Source organism: Myodes glareolus, chromosome 4 (genome assembly GCF_982192425.1).
Source record: "Myodes glareolus chromosome 4, mMyoGla1.1, whole genome shotgun sequence".
Lineage (NCBI taxonomy): Eukaryota > Metazoa > Chordata > Mammalia > Rodentia > Cricetidae > Myodes > Myodes glareolus.
The window spans coordinates 112,234,341-112,247,756 of NC_142029.1; the positions used below are offsets into that span (position 1 = coordinate 112,234,341).

The 13,416-nt window shown below is 45.7% G+C and overlaps 1 protein-coding gene across 1 annotated transcript in view; it reads right to left on the reverse strand.

Moving 5' to 3' along the window:
- Positions 1-13,416, reverse strand: part of Maml2 (mastermind like transcriptional coactivator 2) — a 321,989-nt gene that overhangs the window by 84,545 nt on the left and 224,028 nt on the right. Inside the window, exon 2 of the mRNA XM_048433497.3 lies at positions 7,899-9,503. Within this exon, the coding sequence (XP_048289454.3) occupies positions 7,899-9,503 (1,605 nt within the window). The remainder of the gene's footprint in view (positions 1-7,898; positions 9,504-13,416) is intronic.

Here is a 13,416-nt window from a genome sequence, read left to right on the forward strand (position 1 = left end):
GGAAAGGGGTCAGGTGAGAAAGGGGTCAGGCGAATCCAACTGCACACTGCATGAATGAATTCCCTGGGGACTTAACTTGCTGGCCTGTTGGACCCTCTGCTATCGAGGATCCCGTCTTCGTTCGCCCATGTCTAAATCCCTGTTCTGCTTCTCCTGGGTGCTCTTTTCTGCTGTTTCCAAGAAGCAGATCAGTTCAGACTTCAAGGAACGGGAGTCTGAGTGACCTGCTGGCTCGGTTCAAAGCCAGAACCAGACACTATTCCTGCTCAGTTGATTCCTCATCAGTAGCCCTGGATGTCCCTTAAGCAGGGCCAGAATGTGCTAAATGACGTTAAGTGAACCAACAGGCACAGAACCCACAGTTCTCCAGGTGAAGACCACCAACACATTTTTCAGTTATAACAAGAGAAGATTGCAATGGACTAACACCTGAGAACTAAGGGGTTGGGGAACACTAAAACCTGAAATCTCTTTTGGAAGTAATTTGGTTCCAGAATTTCATGAAAAAATATAATATAGAAATTTGATGCACATGGATTAGTTATTGCATTAGCCATGTGAAACACATACATATGAGTACGTGCACATGTAGATGCATACATGTATACATATGTGCACGCACATGCACATTCACACACATTCACACACAAACACATATGCATACGCACATACACAGGTACATGCACACACATATACATATATATGCATACACACAGGTACAAGCACACACACACACACACACACACAAAGTAATTAAAGGTAACAATAAGGTAGGAGCTAGTTGACCCTGTATTGAGGTCATGCCTGAGCTAGTTTGAGCGAAGGTATGATGCCTGCAGGCATTTTGACTATGAGATAGCATGCGTGGAGCATGGTCAAAACCAGACAAACATGTATCCAAATTCTAGATATGTTATTTGCTTATTGTGTAACCTTAAGTAAATTAACAGGCTTCTCTTTCCTGGAAGTCTTTATCAGTTAGTATAAACAATTGCTCTAGGTTTTTAGGAGCAGGCACTGGATGCATAATGGTGCTCCATGAGTGAGGCTGCTCCTCCTCCACGGATTTGCAGGCTCTGCAGCAGTGAGCACACAGCTATTACGACATCTATGCTAAGTAGTTTTCTTCTTTCTCTTCCGCTTCCTCCTCCTCCTCTACTTATCACCTCAAATGGTTTATAACTTCTCTGAAGTTTTAGAAGATCCCCCCCTCTCTCTCTCTGTGTGTGTGTGAGAGAGAGAGTGAGAGACAGAGAGAGAGAGAGAGAGAGAGAGAGACAGAGAGAGACAGAGAGAGAGAGAGACAGAGAGAGAGAGACAGAGAGAGAGACAGAGACAGAGAGAGAGACAGAGACAGAGAGAGAGAGACAGAGAGAGAGAGAGAGAGAGAGAGAGAGAGAGAGAGAGAGAGAGAGAAAGTATTCCTGTGTGTGTGGGTGCCTGTAGAGAACAGGAAAGGGCCAGGTCCTCTGAGCTGCAGTGACGTCATGATGTAGGTGATGGGAACTTCAGTCTGGTGTCCTGCAGGAGTAGCAGGCAGGGAGTCTTTAACTGAAGAACCATCTCTCCAGTTCTTTATTCTACTTTTAATTTAAAAATTATCTTTAAGTGCCAAGGCTCGAACCCAGGGCCGTTTACATGTGCAAACTCTCTAGCACTGGGCAAAAGCCCCAGCCCTTGGGGTTTTCACGGTTCTCCCTTCCACGTGCTTTTGATCAGTGAGCTACCAGCAGGTACAGTCCACCAAATCAGAGCCTTTTTAAGAGGCAGAAAAATCTAAGCGGTCTATAACCAGGGTCCCCCATGGAGGAAACACATGTAGGGGTGTGGGCTGTGGTGGGAAGTGATAGCCGAAGCTCTGTCTGTGGGTATAGAGGGCACTGCCAGGGCCCTGCTGGAGCGATGGATGCAGGGGCAGGAAATGAGCAAACAGATGATGAGGTGTTCCAAGACGGAGTCGATCACTCCACAGAAGACGTGTAGAGATACTTCAGAGCTACAGCGTGCTGGATAGAAAGACTTCAGCTAGAGATCCGAGGACTCGTCACTAATGTGGCATGGCACCCTATATTTAACCCCTGGATAGGAATTATAATTATGATAAGCTGCTTATCTTAGTATTCAATGCTTACCTATTTATCAACTGAAAACACTGAGGGAAGAGAATGAAAATTTGATCTACCCACGTTGTGGCAACGGGAAAGATCAGCATCAACTCTTTCTTTACCAATTGTAATGGGACATTACACACATTTCATAGTATTAATACACCAGGGAGTATCAAGTACGGATATATTTGAAAATATGATGGTAAGCTCCACATGGAGCAAGCAGAAATGATGGAAGTGACATCTCTTTTCCTCTTTCTCCCCCTCTTCCATATGTTGACCGTTTATTTCAAATATTCTATTAGCTGTCAGTGGCAAACTAAATGAGAAAATACCTAAATTACATGTAGACTCTGGTCTCTAGGATTTTCAAAGTCTTATTTGGGGGTAATCTATGGACTGAGCCATAATTTAAGGTAGAAGTCAATAAATGTGATAAGAAACATGATATGTTTGGTTTAGGTGGAGAATAAAATGCCTTAGTCAAATTTCTAGAAAATTACAATCCCATTGACCAGATACCTAACTAAATGGGAGTATGGTATTATAAAACTCACTAAAGTGCTTACATACATTGGGCTCTACTAGAGAAGGAAACTAAGCCATGTTTGTGGGGAAGAGGATCACAGCAACAGAGCATCCCGGGAAAGGCTGAGACCCACACAGAACTGTCTACGGTGAGAGATAGGAGGCCATAGTTAGATACCAGGCAGGGAGTGCTGGGGAAAGGGCCCCTAGGGAGGGGGGCAGCAAAGCGAACCCTAGGAGAGACTGCCTCCAGGACAAGGCTGGATGCCAGCTCACAAGACCTGGCCAAGTTGTAGAGGTAGCAGGAACCCGGCCCCTGGACTCAGGCCTGGGGAGTATGGAGCAAGAGAGAATTGTGTACTGTCAGGATGCTGTCTGAGGTATCCAGCAGTCGAAGAGAAGGAGGTTGAAGGTGGAGACCATTACAGAAGAACATGACCAATCAAAATGCTGAGAACAAGTGACCAATGTGGTACCCACCCACAACCAATACTTCTGGAGTGCGACTCTTGCACCTAAGGCTCAGGAAACATTGTAGAGGAGGCAGAAAGGTTGTAAAAGCCAGGGAGATCCGACATTTGCTGTGAGATTGTGTTTCTTAGAAATGTCAGAGAAGCTATAGCCATCAACATGGCTGCCTAAACAAGTCCTGATCAAGGATGATAGCAGCAGAAGATGCTAATGTGCAGGGGAAACCCCACAGGGCTCCAGTCTTAGGCGGAGAACTGCAGGAGATTGAGGAATGTTGAATTTGGGAGGAGGTGTTTTCTCCAGAGACAGAAGAGCACACTCATTGCTTATTCGATACCAAGTGGTCCTGAAAACATAGCCAGACAACGAACATTATATGGATGGAAGAGGTTGTATTCATATACTTCAAAGGTGTGTGTGTGTGTGTGTGTGTGTGTGTGTGTGTGTGTGTGAGAGAGAGAGAGAGAGAGAGAGAGAGAGAGGGAGGGAGGGAGAGAGAGGCCATGAATTTGAGGGGTTCATGGGAAGGTTCCATAGAAGGAAAGGCAAGAGGAAAAACAATACAATTATATAATTAATTTAATTATATCCTAATATAATTTTTAATTATATCTTAATATAAGAAAATAAGAAAAATATTAAAAAGGAGGCTGAGGAAGACTTGAAACAGTGTAATAGCATGCGGACAGCAGCAGCATCCAGGTGGGCATGACTGTGCAGCTGTGCAACAAGGACCGACATGCTGACTGTGAGGAACAACACCAGAGGTTGACCTCCGACCACCGCACGCACACACACACACACACACACACACACACACACACACACACACACACACTATTGTTCTGTTTTTCATATTTATCTGGGATGTAGTAATGAACCTAGCAACCAGAGATTATGCTGCCTATAACATGAAGGAAATATTTCATTTCTAAAGTCACCTGCTTATTTAATTTAAGACAGACAGACACACACACAGACACACACACAGACACACACACACAGAAAGAGAGAGAGAGTGAGAGAACTTTACAAGCCCCCATCACTGATTCTAGACTTCACCCTTGCTCTCTGATGTAGCATCCAAATCAGAACTGTGCCTGGCACACGGTAGGCATTCCATATTTTTTGAATAAATAGATGCATGAATTCAAGGTAGTGCCAGTGTTAAGAACGAAGCAGATCTGAGTTTAGCCTGGGACCCTTGACTGTAGACCTTTGGTGGGACAGACCAGGAGGCTGACGAGCTCCAGGGATCTGGAGAAGGCAAGTCAGCGAATCCCCCGACGCTCCAAAAGTTCAAAGCACTTGCTCACAATTACAGTTAGAAACTCATTTTGTGTCCGAGTCTAAGCATTAGTTTCATGGTGAAAAAACAAATTTTTCTCTCTAAGCTTCAAAGATAAATGATAAAAGAGCAAAGATATGAAAATGCAAATGTAATGCTGCTGACCTGCGAGTGACAGCCCATGATTCACCTGTATCAACCTTTTTTCTTCTTGGCAAGATGTAGCCACGATACTTCACAACTGAAGTCTCCAAACAGCCATAGGCCCTCAGCAACACTCACTGAGCTTCTCTTGAGGCTTTCTCCCATCTTCTTTCCAGACCTCATACCCCTTACATCTCCTGTGGCCACACATTTGTCACTTCCTTTGAAATCTACCAAAGGCTCCCTGGAATGTTGGCTCTCTTTAAACTCATTTCTTTCTCTAACTTGGGTCTTGTCTCTAAGTCCAGTCCTGGCACTGACCCAGTTTGATGACCTTCAGCTAACCTCTAGCCTTCAGCAGAGGCTTGGATATTATATTCTATAAAACTTTGAATTCAAGATGATTTCCTGTTTAGAAAAGAGTTTTATCTGATGCAAGATTTCTATCTCCTGTCTACATGCTCATAAGTTAATAACGCTTAGAAGCATTGTCAGAATACGACAGCTACGCTGGTCCTTCCACCGGTACTTGGTGCATCTTGTTCTGGGTCTTTGTATTTAGGGCATATGAAAATTACTATGAGAAGGTGCGCAAGAGGGCAGGCTACTGCTTGATTGATATCAATGGTTGCTAGGAAATGTGAAAGATCCTCTTGACTAGGTAGGAAGAGTAGGATGAGACTCGTAGGATTTGATTGAGGAACTTGGCTTTCTACTAAGAGAGAATGTATAAATTTGTGTTTCAGTCACAACAAACCATCCATTCACTGGCTGAATTCCCTCCTAGGAGTTTTAGACATAGAGAATTCTAAACCAAATATAGACTCCATTTGAGTTGCATAGATCCAGTGTTAGGACAGAAATATTCACACTTTCAGGCAACTAGCCATATGGCTTTGAAAAAGAATGCATTTTTAGTTCATGAGGGAAGATCTTTGGAAATTAAAAAAACATTTTGAGTCCTGATAAACCAATTAAGTCGAGACGAACCATTCAATGGAAAGCCATTGGCTGCTGTGTAGGAAAGACAGACCTTTAGCCTGAAGTGCTCTCTGCATGTCTGCCACTTCTTAAGGCTGCTTTTAAAAGATGAATATATTCTTGGCATACTCATTGAGAAATGTGGAAATGGTCTTGGCCATTGGGAGATGGTTGCTGATTTGTCTATAAGTATGCACCTGTGGTCTTGGGCCCTAGAACCTGGGAAGGACGGGAAGCTGGGGGGAAAGGGGTGTGCATAGTTGGTAACACCAGCAGTGGGTCTAGGAAGAAGATGGTGGATGCTGGTGGTGGGAATACCATGTATATATCTCCTGTTAGCTGCACAAGTTTTATCATCAGGAAGCTCAAGGATGACACAGATTTTAAAAAATCCTTTTGTTAGTGGCTCTGAAGGAAAGAAATCAGAAATGTTTTGTCCCAAAAGACTTAATTTTTTTATGCAGATAATCTTATTAATGATTAATATCAGAAAAAATAGGTTCTTGGTAGTCCTTATAATGATCTACTGTGGCATTCATCCCAGCAGATCCTACCCATGAGCCATATTTCCTCGTGGCTGGACTCAGTGGCTCTGAAATAGACCAGGGAACTTCCAGCTTGCTTTTGATCACCCGAATTTAGAAAAATGTTGAGCTTGTCTGTGGCTCAGTTCTCTGACTTGTAAGATGGGAGTAACTCCCTTCTATGAGTTAAATGAGGCACTTCCAGACAGAGGGATTGAAGTCAGCCTCCCTATCGGCTAAGCTATCAATGCAAATATTTAATTACTATCTCATCGTTGGTTATTTTCATGGTTGTACATCTAGGTCTGCCAGATTGCCCTGTAGGCACCTGTCACAGTGTGGATAGCTGAAGAGCCAGCAGCAGCTGTCTATTACCTCTGCAGAACTGTTTATATGTTAGAATTCATGTCCTTAGCATGGCCCGTGCTAATCTGAAGCCTCCTTTCCAGGAGTGCTTGCTTCCTTAAAGGAGATATTTTGATTATTTGAGGCACTTAACACCAGACTGAGAATAACCCTCACTTATTGTGTGGTTTTGTTTGGGAATCCCCTTGTTCCATTGTCCATGCAAGTCCAGAAGACCCTCAGATACTATTCCAACTCCGCCATAGCTTGAGGAGCAGCCGAGAGAGCACCGCACGTGGCTTAAGGAGCACACAAGGAGTGTCACGAGAGAATCTGAACCCATGTTTACCCAGGACAAAATGTGTGCATATGGCATTGGAAGGAAGTTCTCTAATACATTTTAAAATCATCATAAAAAGGATTATATGGTTATCATGTCATATTAATGTAAAATATTTACAAGTCTAGCCAAGACTATTCCACGGCTCATAATTAAAACATGTGTCTGCGTGCACACACACAAGCACACACACATACACACACATACACACACACAGCAGGAGTGTGTGTGTGGGAAATCTTTTACCCCTCCAGCTGGCAGTCTGTGGTTTTCCATTCTCTGCCATGCAACTTGCTGCCCTATGGTAACCCACATCTGCCAGCAACATGAACAATGCAATATTCAAAGTCTTCCCTCCCTCCCTCCCATCCAGGAAGAGATTCCTCTACCATGTTCCCTGGTGGTCAGCAATTATTCACCAGAATGTGTTCTAGAGGAGTGGCCAATGTCTTGACACTGTTTTTCAGGGTAGAATTAAGCCTTTATTTAATGTAAAACCAAAGGACATAAGACAACTCTGGGTTTATTTCTATTTTTAGATCCTTATTTTGCTATAGTTATGATTATTATACCCCTTATCACTCCACCCAGGCATAATTCTTTATGGAAGCCATTCCTGCTTTCTACTCTCTGGGGAAGACCTTAGAGATCTCATGCCATTGCTTTTTCTATGCAGCATTAAAGCCATAGTTTAAGGCGCTTGGCTCTGTCTCTAGATGGTGCCTGAGGTTTCAGGCTGGTGAGCATTGAGTCACATGGGACCTGTAGGAGAGGCTGGGATCGAATGCAACAGTTGGCCACATCAGTGGCCACCCTCAGCATCACCTCTAACCTTATTCCAACGCTCAGCCTAACCGCAGTGTCTTCTGTGCAGTAGCGTTCAGTGCATATTAATCTGGTTTTCTGGTTGAATGAAAGAACACCAAGCATATCAGGAGCCGTTGACAACTGGATATATCACCAAAGCCTTAGTTGTAAGAATTGCTGATCATTACCGAACCCCAAAGCAATGAGAGTGTAAAAAGAAACTTCAATGCTTGCTCTTATGAGCCCATGAGGACCACTGGGTTTCTGGTATTAATCGTGTTTCACCATAAGCATAAGAGTATCCCATAATAACCAAATTAATTGCCCATCAGAGTTCTGGGGTAGAGTACCAGAGCCCTTACCTGTCTGTGCTGTTGAGTGACTTGATATCCCAGGCCTGCCATGGGCTGAGTCTGCATTTTCTGAAGCATGATCTTTTGCTGAAGTGGCAGGGGTGACCTTAGCAAAGACTGGCTTGATAAAGGTTGGGTGGGTTGGGATGCTGGCTGCTGCTGCTGCTGCTGCTGCTGTTGCTGCTGCTGCTGCTGCTGCTGCTGAGCTGCCACTGAGCCTTGCTGTTGATTCTGTTGGTGCTGCTGTTGCTGCTGCTGCTGCTGCTGAGCTACCAATGAACTCTGTGGCTGCTGCTGCTGAGCTGCCAGCGAGCCTTGCTGTTGCTGTGGCTGCTGTGGCTGCTGCTGCGTGTAGTGCAGGAGAGAAGGCTTGCTCTGGGAAGGCAAAAGAGAAGGCATCTGCTGGTTTGCTTGGTCTGAGTTAAAGTGGAACAGAGGCTTGGTGTTGCCATGTCGGGGCTCCAAGGTTGAGTGTGGGTTGTTAATAAAACTTCGACTGAGATCCTGAGTCTTTTGCTGCAGAAGCACATCCAGGTGTCCAGCCTGGGCTGAGGGGCTAGCCTTGTACGTATAGTTGGTCACTGCTTTGGATTGGTTGCTGCTGCTGGCTACCCCAGACATAGATGACCCCTGTGGGTTGAATGGCTGCTGGCCGAAGGAAGGACTGGGGATGTTTTCCTGCACAAATGCCCCTGGGGATGGCCCAGCAGAGGATGGCAGGGCTGGCCAGCTGGGAGGAGTCTGCTGCTGTTGCTGCTGTTGCTGCTGTTGCTGCTGCTGCTGCTGCTGCTGCATTCGTGCATGCTGCTGGCGATTTGCAGCTATCTGCTTGAGCTGCTGGGCATGGGATACTTCTTGCCAGCTTGGCAGGGCCCTATTTGTTCCTGCTGCTGTCTGAGGCTGAGGCTGACTCTGAGGGATTGTGGGGATTGGGGATGAAGTAGAGAGAGCAGAGTTGGCCAAGGAGAATGCAGGGCCAGCTGATGGGGGCCTTAGTTGGGGAGAGCCTGAGGTACCCTGGGTCAAACCAGGTGAATATTCGCTTTTGATAATCATCTTCTCCATGGGCAGGGAAGGTCTAGGTGTACTCCTCTGGCTCTGTTGACCCAAGTCAATGCTGAACGGGTCATCCTGCTTAATCGTGGCATTGATCATGGTCTCCAATTCCAGGTCACTCATGGGAGGCACTGATATGTTGGTCAGCTCATTGAACAGTTCCTGCAGTTCGGGGTCCATCAGTTGCTCTCCAGGGTCATCTCCAAACCGACTCTCCTGCGTCATTTGGCCATCCACATGCTTACTGCAAGACAGGGTCTCCCCAGGCTCTTTCTTCACCTCCTTTAAGCCCATGTTAAACATAGTGTTGCCAGGAGACTGCACAGGAGGGGGCGGAGCGTTAGTCTTTCTCAGGGGTGCTTGGCCCATGGTCAAGGGTCCTGGCATCATATGACTTTGTCCATTATTTACTGGGAGGGTCCCCTGACCTGTGGAAAGGTTCTCCCCAACCCTGATCCTTTTGATATCGAGGAAGGAGTTGTTGACAAAGCCATTGGGCCTCTTGCTGTTGGCAGGAGACAGGTTGATTATTTGCTTTCTTTTCAAGGAGCCTTGGAGCTGAAAGACAGAAAGGACATAACACAGACGTGTTTAAGATTTCCATTCAATTTCACCAAGTGCAACACTATACTTTATTTTAAAAAACATTACTAATTTTCCAGCTTCTATGCTCAATATTTAAACCTTTAACTAAAAAAAAAAAAAACAACCTTTATTTTGGTTTTTTGAAGCAGGATCTCATTTATTCCGTTTGGTCTTAAACCTGCTATGTAGTTGAGGATACCCTTGAACTTCTGATCTCCCTGCTTTGACCTTCCAAATGGCTGGAATTACGGGTGTGCACCCCCATACCCAGCTTTTGTGGGGCTGTATGAAACCTATGGTTTTATGCAAAACTAGGCAAACACTCTACTGCCTGAGTTGTAGTTCCTGCCTACACAAGTTCAAGTATCTGTTCCCCAAGGAGACCTGGTCTGAAACATAATGGGATACACAGAAGAAAATGAAATTAGTTTAGAGGTCCCCCAAATCTCCATCACTGACACACAGGTTAATAGGAGAAAGGGTTCTTCTGACACACGAGGACTTATTCCCAGTATTCAAGCATGCTTTCTTCTTTTACTGGAATCAAGAGAAATGTCTCTCCCACATGCACACACCACCCTAGGCAGCTATATATTCTAAGTGCTCACACTTTGACCAAGTTGGGAAATACCAATCAGTTTAAGGAAGTACAAAATTTCTAGCTTCGTTTTATATCCCCTCACCAAGTTCAACCTTACCCTATTTGGCATCTTCTAAATAAGTCAAATAGCCCTCTTTCCAAGGAGACCTCCTGAAAACCATTCCTGGATTTTCTTTCTCTAATCCCATGACTTTGCATTGCCCAGGGCTGTATTGGGCTACTTGACAAGAAGAGTTATTGTCTGGACTCAGCCTGTTGCCGCACCCATGCTGTTCCCAGATCCTCCTTCCTCACTAAGACCTAGGATGTCTGGGTGCTCACACCCTGGGCCCCTTCATGCTGGAAGGGGCAAAGCCACATGGAGATGTATTTATAAAATGAGACCGTTTTCTTCAGCTGCTGTGTTAGTGTTCTTCAGCTGTGAAGAGACACCCCAGCAACCACAACTCCTATAAAAGAAAGCATTTATTTGGGGGCTTGCTGGCACTTTCAAAGGGGTAAGTATATTATCATCATGGTGGGAAACCAGCATGCATCGTGGTAGAGCTGTAGCTGAGAGCTTTGCATCCTTCTCTGTAGGCAGTGGAAAGACAACGAATGACATTGGACCTCGCATGGACTTTAGAAACCTCAGAGACCACTCCTAGAGACACACCTCCTCCAACAAGGCCACGCCTCCCAGTTCTTCCCGAACAGCTCTGCTATCTGGGGACCAAGCATTCAAGCCTATAAGTCTATGTGGAGCAACCTCATTCAGACACCACAGTCACTAAACCTTGAAGCAAAACCAAGGTATTGAGAAGCAATATTGCAAATGCGTTATAAGAAAAGGTGCTGGGGGCAGACCGAATCACGCTTGCATTCCAGGGCTGTCACCACGCAACTCGCTTGTCTGAGTCTCTGTTTTCCAACCTAGAAACATTTTCATAGGAAGGATCTAGATAACTTATGTAAAAATTGGCACAGTGCTCACTGTAGTAATTTCATAAACTATAGCTTCTAGGAAAAGGCAACGGCTCACTGTGTTGTGCGCGTCTCTCCACAGTAACATGTCTGTGCAGTCATATTGCCAAATCACTTCATTCCCTTACCGGTGAACAGACTGAAGGCTGGGACCCTCACATCCACGAATCAAGGTTGGAGGACCATGGAGCCATACCAATAAATGTTTTAAGAACATAAAGCATTCGTCACTGGTTTCCTGAACAAACCGCTGGTTTGTCCCTAAAACAAGAGCTATACCCACCACAGTGTGGCTCCATGACTCTGCTCACAGACCTAAATGATTTAATGTGCGCTCAGGATAATTGCAGAGAAGCCAAAGTTAAAATGCTTTTCAGAAAGCTATACCACTTCTCTCCCTTCCCTTCTTATTTATAGACACCCCCATGCCCCCTTGAAGACTTCCGAATTAAGCAAAGGAAATTCACAGAACTATATATACCTTATGTGCCAGGGATTTTAAACATGATGGCTTTATTCTGGGCATCTGCCTAACTGGTCATTAGATATACATTATGTGTGCATTACAGATAAGAAAACCAAGGTTCACGGGGATAAATTCACTCTTCCAGGTCACAGAACGAGTAAGTAGTAGGTCTGCTTGGGTCTAAAGCCCACCATTTCCATCCTGTTATATTTAGGAAAGCTGGTCTAGGCTCAAGGCTCATGTGGCAAGAAGGGGGCCAGAGGCAGTGAATACAGAACCACCTTAGAATGTAGGTAAAATGGGGCCTGAATTGGGGATGGGCGGGATGCAGAACAGGACTGGTCAGTCCCGTGAACTGTGAACCACCCGGCTCATCAAGGCCTGTTCCGGCTGACCCTGTGCACTGCCTGGCTTGTCGCTGACTGCTAACAGGAAAGCAACTTGACCCATGCTGGGCCAGTCGATTGTCCATTAAGCCTGGTAGACTTGGGGAAAGAGAGACCAGATCCACTAGTCGGGCTGGGAGCTGTTGCAGAGGCATGGTGGAAGTTCACTCTAGAGCATGGAAGCAGAGTGGAGAGGGTCTCTGCATCTTTGAGACACTGTGGCATCTTTAGAGGGTCTTCTTCTCTGCTCAAGTTAGTATAAATAAGGCTACTGCTACTAGCCAAGGGCTCTAACCCTGTCCCTCCAGAGTCCTGGTGTCCCATCAGGGATGAGCAAATTGAAGCCAAGGGCAGGGCTTCCCCAGCCTTTTCTGCTGTCTGTCTTCTTTTCTCACACAACAATGGCAGCCAACCCCATATTAAGCAGAAGCCCAAGGCAGCCAGCGTCTAGGGTAGAGAAGAGGCCGGCCAGACGGCCCAGAGAGTCAGCCATGTTGCTTGTGTTATGTATCAGAATGAGCAGCATTTGAAGTCTTTTATCCAGTAAGAAACAATGGAATCCATTCTTTTTCCAGGTTTGCGTTTTCACCTTTGATTTATTTTCTATTACTTTGAAAAAACAAAAACCACTGAAAACTTGTTCTGCCAGATTCTTCTCTTGCTCCACGCACCGCCCCCTGCACACACTGCAGGATGCAGCCTGCCCTCTCTCTGTGGGCTACCAGGAGCTCAGAGGCAAGCGCAGAAGGAGCTCTCTGGTTCTTTCTGGAAGGAGTTGTATCGACGGTCATGTATTGGGGCTGCTTACACCAGACATTGAGCTGAGCAAGCTCTTCACCTGGGAAATGATTCCTACAGCTTTCAGATTCTTCAAAGTAACTCTTTGAAGTGTTCCTTCAGTACTTTACCCTCCCCCTGCATTTTCTAGATAAGAAAGGTGAGTAAGAACTGAGTACCAATTCTAGGTTGCACACGGCCTAGTCAGCAGCGAAACTAGGAAGCCAATCAAGTGCTTCCAGGGCAGATCTTGCTCGCAGACGTAAATGCCACCCACATCCACTGAAGGGCCAGGCACTGACAGCTGGTTCTAAAATTGAGTCACTGTTCTACGGAAGACTCCCTTCTCACACAGAATACACCGATGCCGCAAAGCAGCGCGCCAGCACAGGCCAACCTGGCCCCAGCACTCTGCTGCTTGACCGTTGACATACACCTAGTTCTCTTTCAGCTTTTACCACGTCTCGTCTAAATTGTTCTGGATGCAGCGGTGAGGCAGCCAAGAGAAAGAGCACTAGGAAGACGGACAGCATGTCCAGGGCATGAGTAAGGACATCCAGGACCCCTGAAGATGGATGTCAGGGAGAGAATGGTGACATTATTGGTTTGAGGTTGATAGGGAAATCCCTTGATGTTGGCCTGAAGCTCCAGTGTAAGAGAGAAGTAAGACAAGAGGTCACTCCGTCAGCAAAG